The 11,839-nt window shown below is 41.1% G+C and overlaps 1 protein-coding gene across 1 annotated transcript; it reads right to left on the bottom strand.

The window, feature by feature from the left end:
• Window positions 1-369: 369 nt before the first annotated feature.
• Window positions 370-3,459, bottom strand: LOC130405803 (uncharacterized). The gene is made up of 2 exons (XM_056611035.1): window positions 2,475-3,459; window positions 370-2,100 (listed from the first exon to the last, which is right to left on the bottom strand). The coding sequence occupies exons 1-2, from the start codon at window positions 2,988-2,990 to the stop codon at window positions 1,597-1,599; spliced, it is 1,020 nt and encodes a 339-aa protein (XP_056467010.1). The 5' UTR covers window positions 2,991-3,459; the 3' UTR covers window positions 370-1,596.
• Window positions 3,460-11,839: the final 8,380 nt, after the last annotated feature.

Raw genomic sequence — 11,839 nt, 5'->3', positions numbered from 1 at the left:
GTTCGGAGCCCTGAGAAGGGCCATGGACATTAATCTGGCTGATCTTCCCTTTGTAATTTATGCATGTTTCGTGCTGCACAATTACTGTGAGGCTTCCAAGGACAAGGTAGACGACAACAGTGTTGCTGAGGCAATTCAACACCACAGGGAAAACCAGCCAGACACACAACCAGCTGCCAGAGGAGACTGCATGACAGAGGGGAAGAGGGTGAGGAGAATCCTCACTCAATTCCTGGATCCATAAAATGGACAATCTTCTCTCCATTGTGTGTGCATGTTCGTTGGGTTTGTGATATATCACAGTATGACAGGTTAAAGTTGTCATTGTCATAGTTTACAATATTTATTTTATTTACTATGTTCATCACAGACCTAAAAACTGTGCTCCTTACATACCAGTACTTAAGCAGTATGTTTTGGCTACATTTCAAGGTGTTAAGCATTTAAACATGTTAAAGCAAAAATGTTTAGTTTTCTGTTATTTACATTGTACATGTTTACAAGTCACTTGGCTGTAATGTATCGACATTGCCAAGTGTAAATATTAGTTTTTTGGTAGAATGCCATTATCCAAATACAGAATGAGAAATTCTAAATGGTCCTGTGTGAATGCTTTCTATAATAGGTTGATCTGGTTTGACAAATATTGAATAATCACAGACACATGTATTCATTTTTTACATAATTTTACTTCTGAAGAGACACTTGACAGACACAATCAAATTGCCTGTGTCATTAATCCAGAAAATCAGGCGAGCATAGTAGTGCAAATAAGTGGCATCTGTAGTGCAAATTGGCAAATAAATAAATAATTCAAGTAAATTTAGGAATTCAAAAAAATAGTGCAAATAAGTGGCATCTGTTGTGCAAATTGGCAAATAAATAAATAATTCAAGTAAACTTAGGAATTCACAAAAGTAGTGCAAATAAGTGGCATCTGTAGTGCAAATTGGCAAATAAATAAATAATTCAAGTAAACTTAGGAATTCACAAAAGTAGTGCAAATAAGTGGCATCTGTAGTGCAAATTGGCAAATAAATAAATAATTCAAGTAAACTTAGGAATTCACAAAAGTAGTGCAAATAAGTGGCATCTGTAGTGCAAATTGGCAAATAAATAAATAATTCAAGTAAACTTAGGAATTCACAAAAGTAGTGCAAATAAGTGGCATCTGTAGTGCAAATTGGCAAATAAATAAATAATTCAAGTAAATTTAGGAATTCACAAAAGTAGTGCAAATAAGTGGCATCTGTTGTGCAAATTGGCAAATAAATAAATAATTCAAGTAAACTTAGGAATTCACAAAAGTAGTGCAAATAAGTGGCATCTGTAGTGCAAATTGGCAAATAAATAAATAATTCAAGTAAACTTAAGAGGAATTCACAAAAGTATTGCAAATAAGCTGCCTGTGCGGGCAAAAGTCACTTTCAAGTAAAAAAAACACTTCAAGAGCCCTTAACTCAAGTCTACCTATATATATATATTACCCATTTTAAAACTCTTGGTACTCGCCCAGGGTAACATTTCTAACTAAAAATCCAAGTCCCCAAAATACAATAACGATTGGCAAAAAAAATACTATTTAAACTTTTTATATTAGTATCCCTGATCTTCGTTAAGGGCTTGGGTATATGAAAACTGACCATGCATGCCCTCAACAGGTGTGTGTGTTAAATCAGTAAGGTTGACGGTGCTCAGTGGCACTGCATTGGGTGGTCTGTTGTCAGCCGACGAGTTGGATGGGAATGAGTGCTGAATTTGTGCTGAATTTGGGAAATAGGAGTGTGTGTGTAGTGGTGGCGTGTGTGCATATACTGGTCCATAAGGACCTCTTCCCTCAAATGGGATTCTGTAATGTGGCGGTGGCGGTGTCTGCACAACTTGCCGCAGGACAGCAAACCCATCTGCAATTGATGACGTTAGCCTATCAAGGGTATTTGTAATTTTGGAGAAATTCTCAGATGCCTTCTTTTCCGAGTTCTCAATAATTTCCACAAGTTTCTTCTTGATATTTTTGTCATCCTCAACGGCATTCAGCCACTGGGCCTCTGCAGGCAGCCTCCTCTTTAAGCGTTCATGCCGGTGTCCCTTCAGTTTAGCCTTTACAGAGTAGACCAAAGAAAATGTATTGAAACATGCTCATTTGCAGAAGTAAACCGATCCAAAAATAATCACATTTGATATTACCATGATGAATGATGGCCTATATTTCCCTCAGCATAATTAAACACAATGTCACGATTCATTGCCGTACTGTTGTAGCACATGAGGACGACTGATGTGACTTCTCTTCATCTACTTTTTCATTTTTGCCTTTTACCACTACCACTTTCTATGTGTATGTTTATTTACACACTAAGTGACACACTATTGTGACGTAGACATTTCCTTCAGGTTGAATTTTTCTGATGAAGTATTTCATGTTTCACATATACATGCACACAATTCATTGAAACAAAGCCAACAATACATACCTGAAGCATGTCTCTCCTCTGCTTCACTGTGGGGGTGATGGCCACACTGCCATCAACATCATCAACCTCTGCGTCCTCGACTTCCACCAAGGACGAAGCAGATGTGGCGGGGGAAGGAGGGACGGAATCCTCCAGTTCGTTGGTCTCGATGCCGGAGGCGATAGTCGTAGTGGCTGGGGAACCACCCCAAACCTGCTCGCAAAGTTCAAAGTACAGGAGCACCACTCTTCTGTGGCCGCTCCTGCGTCCGGTGTCCACAGAATGTCTATATTTCCCTCTTATTGCCTTAATTTTTGTTGTCAGATGGGCTCGCGTTATCTCATTCTGCACATGAGGAAACTCCTTGTTTGACTCGGACGGGTATAGCTCCAAAAAATGCGCCAACATGTCGACGTATTTGGACTGGCAAGATTCCCAGTCCAAATTGTCTTGGGCTTTACTTGCCTTGTAGTCTAAAGCGACCTTAAGGAGTAACTCCACTTCGCTGTCTGTCCACACGAATGAACCTCGCGCCATATTGTTTGGAATGAACAGGAAGACGGTCGTGTTATTTGTTGTTGTTGATTCTGAGGATTCTGATTGGCTTGCATGGTTTTATCCTTCTCCCTACATTGCCCCCCATAGGTTTGGCATAGTTATAATGGCGCTCGACGGCGTATTTATGCGTTTTGATGTAAACGACAACTTATTTGAAAACGATGTTGTGTGCACGATGTTATTTTTGAAAACGGAGGGGGGGGAATATTCGTTTCTATAAATACCCTGCTACGTATAAACGTGGCCTTAAATGACAGTATAGAGAAAGGTTGTCTTCCTCTTAGTTGCAGGAGAGCTGTCCTCACTCTTCTACCTAAAAAAGGTGACACCTGTGAGGTTAAAAACTGGAGGCCAGTAAGTTTACTGTGTACTGATTACAAGATTATCTCGAAAGCATTGGCAAATCGTCTGAGGGACGTGATGGATCAGGTTGTTCATGTTGACCAGTCCTATTGCGTCCCTGGCAGATCGATTAGAGATAACATTGTGTTAATTCGAGACTATTTGGACATCTCCAACTCATTGGATCTCCAGCTTGGTTTTATTTCTTTGGACCAAGAGAAGGCTTTTGACCGGGTGGAGCACCAATACCTCTGGAAAGTGTTGGAGGCTTTTGGTTTCTCCCCTGGTTTCATTGCTATGATCAGGGTGCTCTATAGTGGGGTTGAAAGTGTACTGAAAGTAAACGGTGGGTTAAGTGCTCCTTTTAGCATTGGCAGGGGTATTCGACAGGGTTGTAGTGTCTCGGGTATGCTTTACTCAATTCCAATCGAACCCTTACTGTGTAGACTTAGGAAAGAGATGAGAGGGGTCACGGTAGTTGATGGTATTGCTCAATTTCTTCTCTCTGCATACGCAGATGATGTTATTGTAGCTATTAGGGAGGATAGTGATGTCCAAGCATTGACCCATATTGTGGAGCTTTATGGGGAAATATCATCCTCAAAAGTGAATTGGGCTAAGAGTACTGCATTAATTGTATGAAAATGGCAAAGAGAAAGACCAAAACTACCTGAAGGGCTTTTATGGGGCACAAATGGCATCAAGTACTTAGGAGTTCATTTGGGGGATGAGTCAATGGCCATAAAGAACTGGGAAGGAGTGGTGGAAAGAATGCAAGGCACTTTTAAGAAATGGAGATGGCTCTTACCTCGTATGTCATTTAGGGGGCGCACCATTATTGCTAACAATCTTGTGGCACCTGTATTATGGCATCGACTTAGCGTTTTAGACCCCCCAGCTGGTCTTTTAGCAAGGATTCAGGGCATTATTCTAGATTTCTTTTGGGATAAGTTGCACTGGATACCACAAGATGTTTTATATTTATCTAAAGAAGAGGGAGGGCAGGGTTTAGTCCACCTTGAAAGTAGGAAGGGAGATTTAGACTAGAGTTTTTAAAAAGTCTTCTTTATGCGCCACCAGCCTTACCATGGAGGCCAGTTGCAGAATAGATTTTAGGTCGAGTTGAGAATTTGAACTTTGGTAGGGAATTTTGCTTTCTTGACTCATCTTTCTTTAATCTTAAATGTTTGCCACTTTTCTATGTGAGTGTTTTTAAAATGTGGAATATGATTGATAAAACTGCTTTGGACTCTAATCCATCACTTCACTGGCTTCTAAGGGAGCCAATTCTAAAAGGAGCACGGTTGGAGATTCCCTGGCAACCTGGATCTCTAATTAGATGTGGTGTGGTGACAGTGAAAACCTTTGTACAACTGACTGGAGGGAATATAGCTGACACAATGGCACTGGCTGCCAAATTGGAGATCCACTCAATTCGCATCACGGAACAACTTCTTGCAAGCCTAAGGAATACGGTATCAGAAGAGGAACATAACCTACTGAAAGACTGGACTGAAGATACCAGATCAGAATGACCCTTTTCCGCGGTTGGCTGTTAAGGCCAAACTAACTCTGAGGAGCTGAGCCCTCTTCTGGAGGTGGGGAGTAAGGAGTGGATGGCACTGGACTGTATTAAGGGGAAAACTCTGTATAAAGTGTGTGTTAAAGCTGTGAACAAAGGGAAGCTAAAGACTAGAAAGGATACGCCCTGGAGAGAACATTTCAGGGTCAAAGGAGAGACAAAACCTGCCTGGGGCATGTTGTATAAGCCACCGTTGGCTAAAAACATTGGTGATCTTCATTGGCGAGTACTACATGGGATAATTGCAGTGAATGCTTTCATATCTATTTTAAACCCTGCCGTTTTAGATACATGCCTATTTTGTTCTTTTAGAGAGACAATTTTTCACTGTTTTTTATATTGTTGCAGATTGACACCGTTATTTACTCTGCTTAGAAGTTTGTTAAATTCCTTTGGAGAGAATTTTAGCGAGCAGGTTTTTATTTTTTGTTTTTCATATGGCAAGATGAAAAAGAAAAAAGGGAGATTGATTAATTTCTTGTTTGGGCAAGCAAAACTTGCGATCTACTATAGTAGAAAGAAGAAAATAGACAGTGGTCAAGCTAAAGAGTGTGTTGCAACTTTCAAGGGTTTGGTAAAAGCAAGGATTTTACTAGATTTTAAGTATTATGAACAGATGAAAGATCTGGATTCTTTTAAAAACATTTGGGATGTTGATGGTGTTTTGTTTTCTTTTGTTGATGGTGAGTTACACTTTTTACATGGTATAGGTTAGTATATCTGTTTTGGTAAAGCTAATGTAGCTTTAAAAAAAAAGAAAAGAAACAACCATTGTAAATTAAGAAATGTAACAAAGTCATTTTCAAAATCAATTCTCTCTCTCTCTCTCTCTCTCTCTCTCTCAAAGGGGCAGTGCCAGATGTAACAATAGGCTCCCTAAAAAGCAAATAACAAGAAGAAAAAGAAAACATATAAAAGCAACAGATAAAACATTAATTATAACCACTAGGGCTGTAATGATACACTCACGATTCGGTTTGTATCACAATTTTTGGCCCACGGTTTGATACATCCCACGATTTTTTTAAATTTGAAAAGCATTTTATTGGAACACTATTTAATAATAAATAATTTGGAACACTGAACAGATTTGAACAGAAAGAATACTATTAAAGCATAGCAAAATGAATAAATAAATAACCAAAGATTGCAGTTGGAGGATGCTTACAGGTAGGCAAAAACCCTGAACTAGTTTTGTGGTTTAGGCTTACGTATTTGGAAATATTAATGTCAAATAAATAATAGTAATTTGAATAGTTTGGTAGCACTAACCCGCGTTCTCGTTAGAAAAAAACTAATTTCCGTCAAATATCCTATTATCGCTATGTATCTTAAATAATGACATAATCAGGCCGTATAGAATGCAACATGTTTAATAGCCTTACTTTCAAATAGATGGGAAAAAACATAAACGTCTGATTCGCAATAATGAGGCATAGTGTTACGAGTAGCGTAAGTGCGTGCGCGAGAATGGGAGTGTGCGTGTGTGAGTGATGTCAGCGAGTGAGTGTACGAGCGAGGAGAGCGAGCGGTAGCATGTGTGTCTAGTGAAGAAACGAACGAGTCCGGTAGAATAAAGTATCCATCCGATTTCGGTTTCGATACGCGTATCGTTACAGCCCTAATAACTACATATAAGTATTCAGTAGTTCAAACATTAAAATACATAAAGCATGCAGGACAAACAAGAGTCAGCATCAGACAAATACAAAATAAAAAAGTTAGACTTGGACTTATAGCAACATCAGATGTGTTAGACATCGAGGCAGTAGCCCCCCAAAGCAGACAATTAAAATTAGGGCATTTAGCACTTTTATCCAAAGCGACTTACATCGTTTAATACACACATTGACACACCGACGGCAGAGCAAGGTGACAGCCAGCTCGTCAGGAGCAGTTAGGGTTAAGTGTCTTGCTCAGGGACACATCAACACTCAGCTAGGAGGAGCTGGAGATCGAACTAGCAACCTTTCGGTTACAAGAGCTAAGCCAAACCAGACAGTAAATGCACAACAAACAAACAAAAAGTCGATATGACATAGTGCATATGAAGCAGCACACTAGACTTAGAACGAGCTACAAAGAAGCATGCAACAAAGCAAGCAAGGAAAGTAAGTTGCAAGACGCAGGACAAATTCAAAGACACGCTGACACAAGGAGGCAAGAGCAGGCGGGTCAAGTTTAGTGCTGGCAGGCAGGTTCATAGGCGTCGATTACGCCGGGCACGCTGGGGACACGTCCCCACCAGATTTCGTCAAGATTAATTTTGCATCCACCACTTGTAAAAATAAAATAAAAAGATGGAGTTGAATAATTATGGATTATTACACGGGTCTTCTCAATGCCGTGGAACGCTCCGTTCACTTGCATTGGCTCTTCACAACTTCCGGCGGTAAATTATATTTGATAATTTACCGTTGCTAAGTATGATTGACCGCTGTCAGGGAAAACAAAGGACTTTTTGCCTCTAATGACGTCTTTGGTATCACTCCTCAAGTAGTCCGGTAACTTTTCAACCCCAGCGTCTTCGGTTGCTAAGCAACGTCAACGTCTTTGGCGGACTATTTCTCTCCTGATCAACGCTACAAATGATAGCAAATACATTGGAAAAAGACACTGTGTGAAGTTATTTTTTCGATTTGGCAAGTAGCCATTACTAATAATACCATTACTCTTTGGCTGGGATGATGAGACATCAGACAATCTAGTCATTTTACCCTGAATACTGTAATGTTGCAAGTAGTAATAAGCACAGGAGACCGACATACGTTCAAGTGTAATTATATTGAAGGTAAGCACCTAGCACAGTACTGTAGGTCTAGCTCCCTAGCCTATCTCTACATGTGTTCTCTACTTCCACAACACACTACATAACAGTAGAGCCACCTAGTGGTGTAATCAGGTAGTGGACAAAACATCAAAAAAAAAAAAAAGAAAGGTGAAAGGTGACCCCACATGTCCTTAAAGAGCTGAACATTTTGGTATTCGTATGGTTAAAATGGCTGAAGATTTGAAGGAGTTATGAAGGTCCAAAAAACGTACGGAAGAAGTAAAAGTAATAAAGGTTTGAATAACAATAGTGTGAATGCTCCAGCATTGACGCTATTCACGCCACGTGAACTGATTAATGTTATTTTTAAGTGTTGCCATATGGTGTGCACTGTGCATTTACTTAAGTTGTGCATGTACACTTTTGTTCAAGACTTCCTTTGTACAACTGAAGAAGGCGGTTTGGTTAACATCGACAGTTGATGAACCCCCAGCAGCAGCTTCAACACCACCACCGCCCACGCCCACAGAACCACCTTCTCCAACGTCCAGCACCACTGGTAAGAAATAGTTCACATCATCTAGCTTTTAGCTTCAATTGTATTTTCCCAATACATTTTTTAAAACTTGCTTTGGTTAACCACCTCCCATTTCTACCTGTCTTCATTGTTGTCTAGACAAGCGAAAAAGGAGCCTGTCTCAACAGGAGCACTCGGCTCAGGTGACGGACTGTCTCAGAGACATGCACGCTGATGACATCGCCCAACAGGATGGGACCTGGGCCCAATGAGACAACCACCTCCAGCTGCTCCTCAATGATGCCGAGAAGCGAGGGAGCAGGAAGCTGCATTGAGAAGAGAGGAGGCGGCACAGACTGCTGAGTTCCACAGATCATTCCTTGGTGTGTTCGGCCAGCTTGTGGAGGCAATGCGTGACCGACGTGTGTGAACCACTCCCCCAGCCCCAGGGCTGGACCCTCTAAAGTCAAGTTTATATTATATATATAGATTCCACTTTTTTGTAAATAGTTTATATTCCACCTTTTTGTAAGTAGTTTATATTCCACCTTTTTGTTTAAAAGTTTGCTGTGCTGCACTGATTTGCTCCTATTCTGTTTGTTAATAAATTATAAGTGACTTATGTGATTGTTTCATGATTTTGTAATTCATCTGTCATTACACTGGTAGGAAAAGTCATTACACACAAAATAAATAACTAGTAATTGTTCTTTACCCTCTTTTGGATTGTGAGGTGCTCAAGTGCTGTCTGTAAAAAAAATTGTGGCAATAGGAAGTCTAATAACATAAGGTAATATCATATACTGGGGCATAATGTGGCAAAGTTATAAAAGGTATTGAAAAATATATACCGACCTACACCTGGCTGAATCTTTGCAAAGAAGCTGCAATCATATTCTAAGATTTTACCAAATAATGGTGCAAATGTTTAAATATAAACTTCAGTGATAGGACCAGTGCTGTCCTTTTCCCCTATATATTAATTACGGTTCAGAAAGGAACCAGCACCCAGTTCACATGTTTTTAAAAGGTGTCTAGTGTATTTTCCCATCAAATGTTATACTAGATTTTTCTTAAATGTTTTAATCTTTTAGCATTTAATGCCAGTAAATCTTGGTAACCTTTACAAATATGATAAAACAAAAGTGGAGACATATATGAAAAGTACAAAAGTTTAATGTTCTCACAATAACATACAAAATGTGTATACCTACATGGCAAATTCAAAATGTATTCTAACCTGTTAATTATTCGCCAACAAGAACTGCATTAGACCCTCCCGTACATTGATGCCCTCTACATCCTGTGCCACTGCCACCCCAGGCTCTGCTGGTTGTACATCCAACTCGGTCTCATAAGTCTCCCCATGATTTTCACAAAGGTTGTGCAGAGCACAGCAAGTCATAACCATAGACTTCACCAGTTGGAGATCAGATAGAACCTCACAGATAGAACCCAATTTGTGCATCATGAGGGTGCAGAATCAAAGCACTGTAAATTGCGCTTTGGCGTACCACAAGGGTCGGTTCTTGGTCCATTACTTTTTGCAATTTACATGCTTCCCCTGGGCGACGTTATCCGCAGCTTCGGAATTAGTTTCCATTGCTATGCGGATGACACCCAGCTCTACATTCCTGTAGATTCCGGGGACTCGGCCCAGATTCAAAGGGTTGAGTCCTGTCTGGCTGCTGTGAAGGGCTGGATGTCACAAAACTTCCTACAGCTTAATACTGGGAAGACAGAGCTGATAGTTATCGGCTTGAAGCGGGACCGGGAAGAGTTTGAGGATGTCTCTCTGTGGTTGGATGGCTTCGCCATCCCACAGAGTGCGTCCGTCAAAAATCTTGGTGTCCTGTTTGACCCTCAATTATGCTTTGACCAACATATAAGAAGTATAACTAGAATTGCCTTTTTCCATCTGAGAAACATTGCAAGAATCAGACCAATGTTATCTGCAGTGGATGCAGAGACACTGATTCATGCATTTGTTTCGTCAAGACTGGACTATTGCAATGCACTGTTCTCGGGATTACCGAACTCTACCACAAAAAGTCTACAGCTGGTACACAATGCGGCAGCTAGACTGCTGACCAGAACGAGAAAGTTTGATCATATTACACCTATTCTCGCCTCTTTACACTGGCTACCAATAACTTTCAGATCAGACTTTAAGGTGCTATTGCTAACCTATAAAGCCTTGCATGGATTATCTCCATCCTACCTGAAGGACCTGATTATTCCTTATAGTCCTTCTCGGTCCCTCCGGTCTTCGGGAGCGGGCCTTCTTTCATTGCCGAAGGTTAAAAAGAAATCGGCTGGACAGAGAGCGTTTGCCTATCGAGCCCCCTTCCTATGGAATAGGCTGCCATCATTGATCAGGGAAGCTGACTCTGTGGAGCTATTCAAAGGAAAGCTCAAAACGCACCTCTATAATCTTGCATTTGGAGTGTGAAAATGACAGATGCGAAGTGAAGACTACTCTGTTTGCTTGTGCTTTTCTTATTACATTATACATTCCCACTATGTACTTTTCCGTTCTAATTCACTATTCTGTCTGTTCTAGCGTGTTGCGGGTACTGGACTGGATGCCTGGACTCTCCTCATGGATAACCGGCCAGAACCCCATCACCATTTTAATATGATGTGCATGTATTTACCTGTATGTCAATTGTGGCACCCATTGCACTCCTGACCATCCCTGGAAGAAGGGATCCCCTACACAGCGTTTCTTCTCAAGATTTCTTCCTTGCTGATTCAAGGGAGTTTTTTCTTGCCCGTGTGGGGGCATGGGTAAAGGGGGGTGTCACAAATATTTGGCCTGTTAAGCCCTTTGAGACTGTAATGGTGATTAAGGGCTATACAAATAAAATTGAATTGAATTGAATCAGAGTCGTTCCTTTTCAGGAGGCACCGCCACCTTCCTTTAAGCCGGCCAAAAGCGTTTTCAACAACCACCCTTACTCTACTGAATTTTCTGTTGAACATCTGCTGTTCTGCTGTAAGTCGTCCTGTGTCTTGGAAGGGTTTCAAGAGCCAGCTCTGCAAAGGATATGCCGAGTCTCCTAGGATGTAATAGCCAGCAGTCACCCCTCCAATGTTCCTGGTGCGAGCTGGGAAGTGGTTCCCTCGGCTGGCTTACTCCCACAGTTTGGACACTCTCAGAACCCTGGCATCATGCATGCTCCCTGCCAGTCCAGCAAACACGTTCCAAAACAGCCCCTTTCCATCGACAACACCTTGAAGGAGGATGGAGTGCCAGCCTTTACGGTTGAAGAAGTCACAGTGATAGTCCTGTGGTGCAAGGATTGATATGTGGGATCCATCGATAGCACCAACCCAGTGTGGGGGCCCCCACCTGTTCTCAATGTAGGTAGCCATTTCGCGGAACTTCACCTCGTCTGGAAAACGGATTTGTTCTGGCACCAACAATGTCTCTGTTTGCGGCGGAAATGTTGTGACGAGAGTAGCATCTGAAACACACACACACACAGGCTACATATTTTAGTACTTATAGAAATGGCTTGCAATCATTAAAACGTTGGACACTGGACTTATTTTGTATGAGCTAGCTAGCATTAGCAACAGTTAGCTTACCTGGATGAGTCTTTTCTTGGAGG

This window comes from Gadus chalcogrammus, chromosome 16, assembly GCF_026213295.1.
Source record: "Gadus chalcogrammus isolate NIFS_2021 chromosome 16, NIFS_Gcha_1.0, whole genome shotgun sequence".
Lineage (NCBI taxonomy): Eukaryota > Metazoa > Chordata > Actinopteri > Gadiformes > Gadidae > Gadus > Gadus chalcogrammus.
The sequence above is the reverse complement of the archived record's forward strand: the minus strand, read 5'-3'. Positions and strand labels throughout refer to the sequence as shown.

Coding starts and splice junctions, on each gene's coding strand:
- LOC130405803 (XM_056611035.1), bottom strand. CDS start 2,990: ATGGCGCGAGGTTCATTCGTGTGGACAGACAGCGAAGTGGAGTTACTC. Junction 2,101..2,474: donor AGAGGAGAGACATGCTTCAG/GTATGTATTGTT, acceptor TACTCTGTAAAG/GCTAAACTGAAGGGACACCG.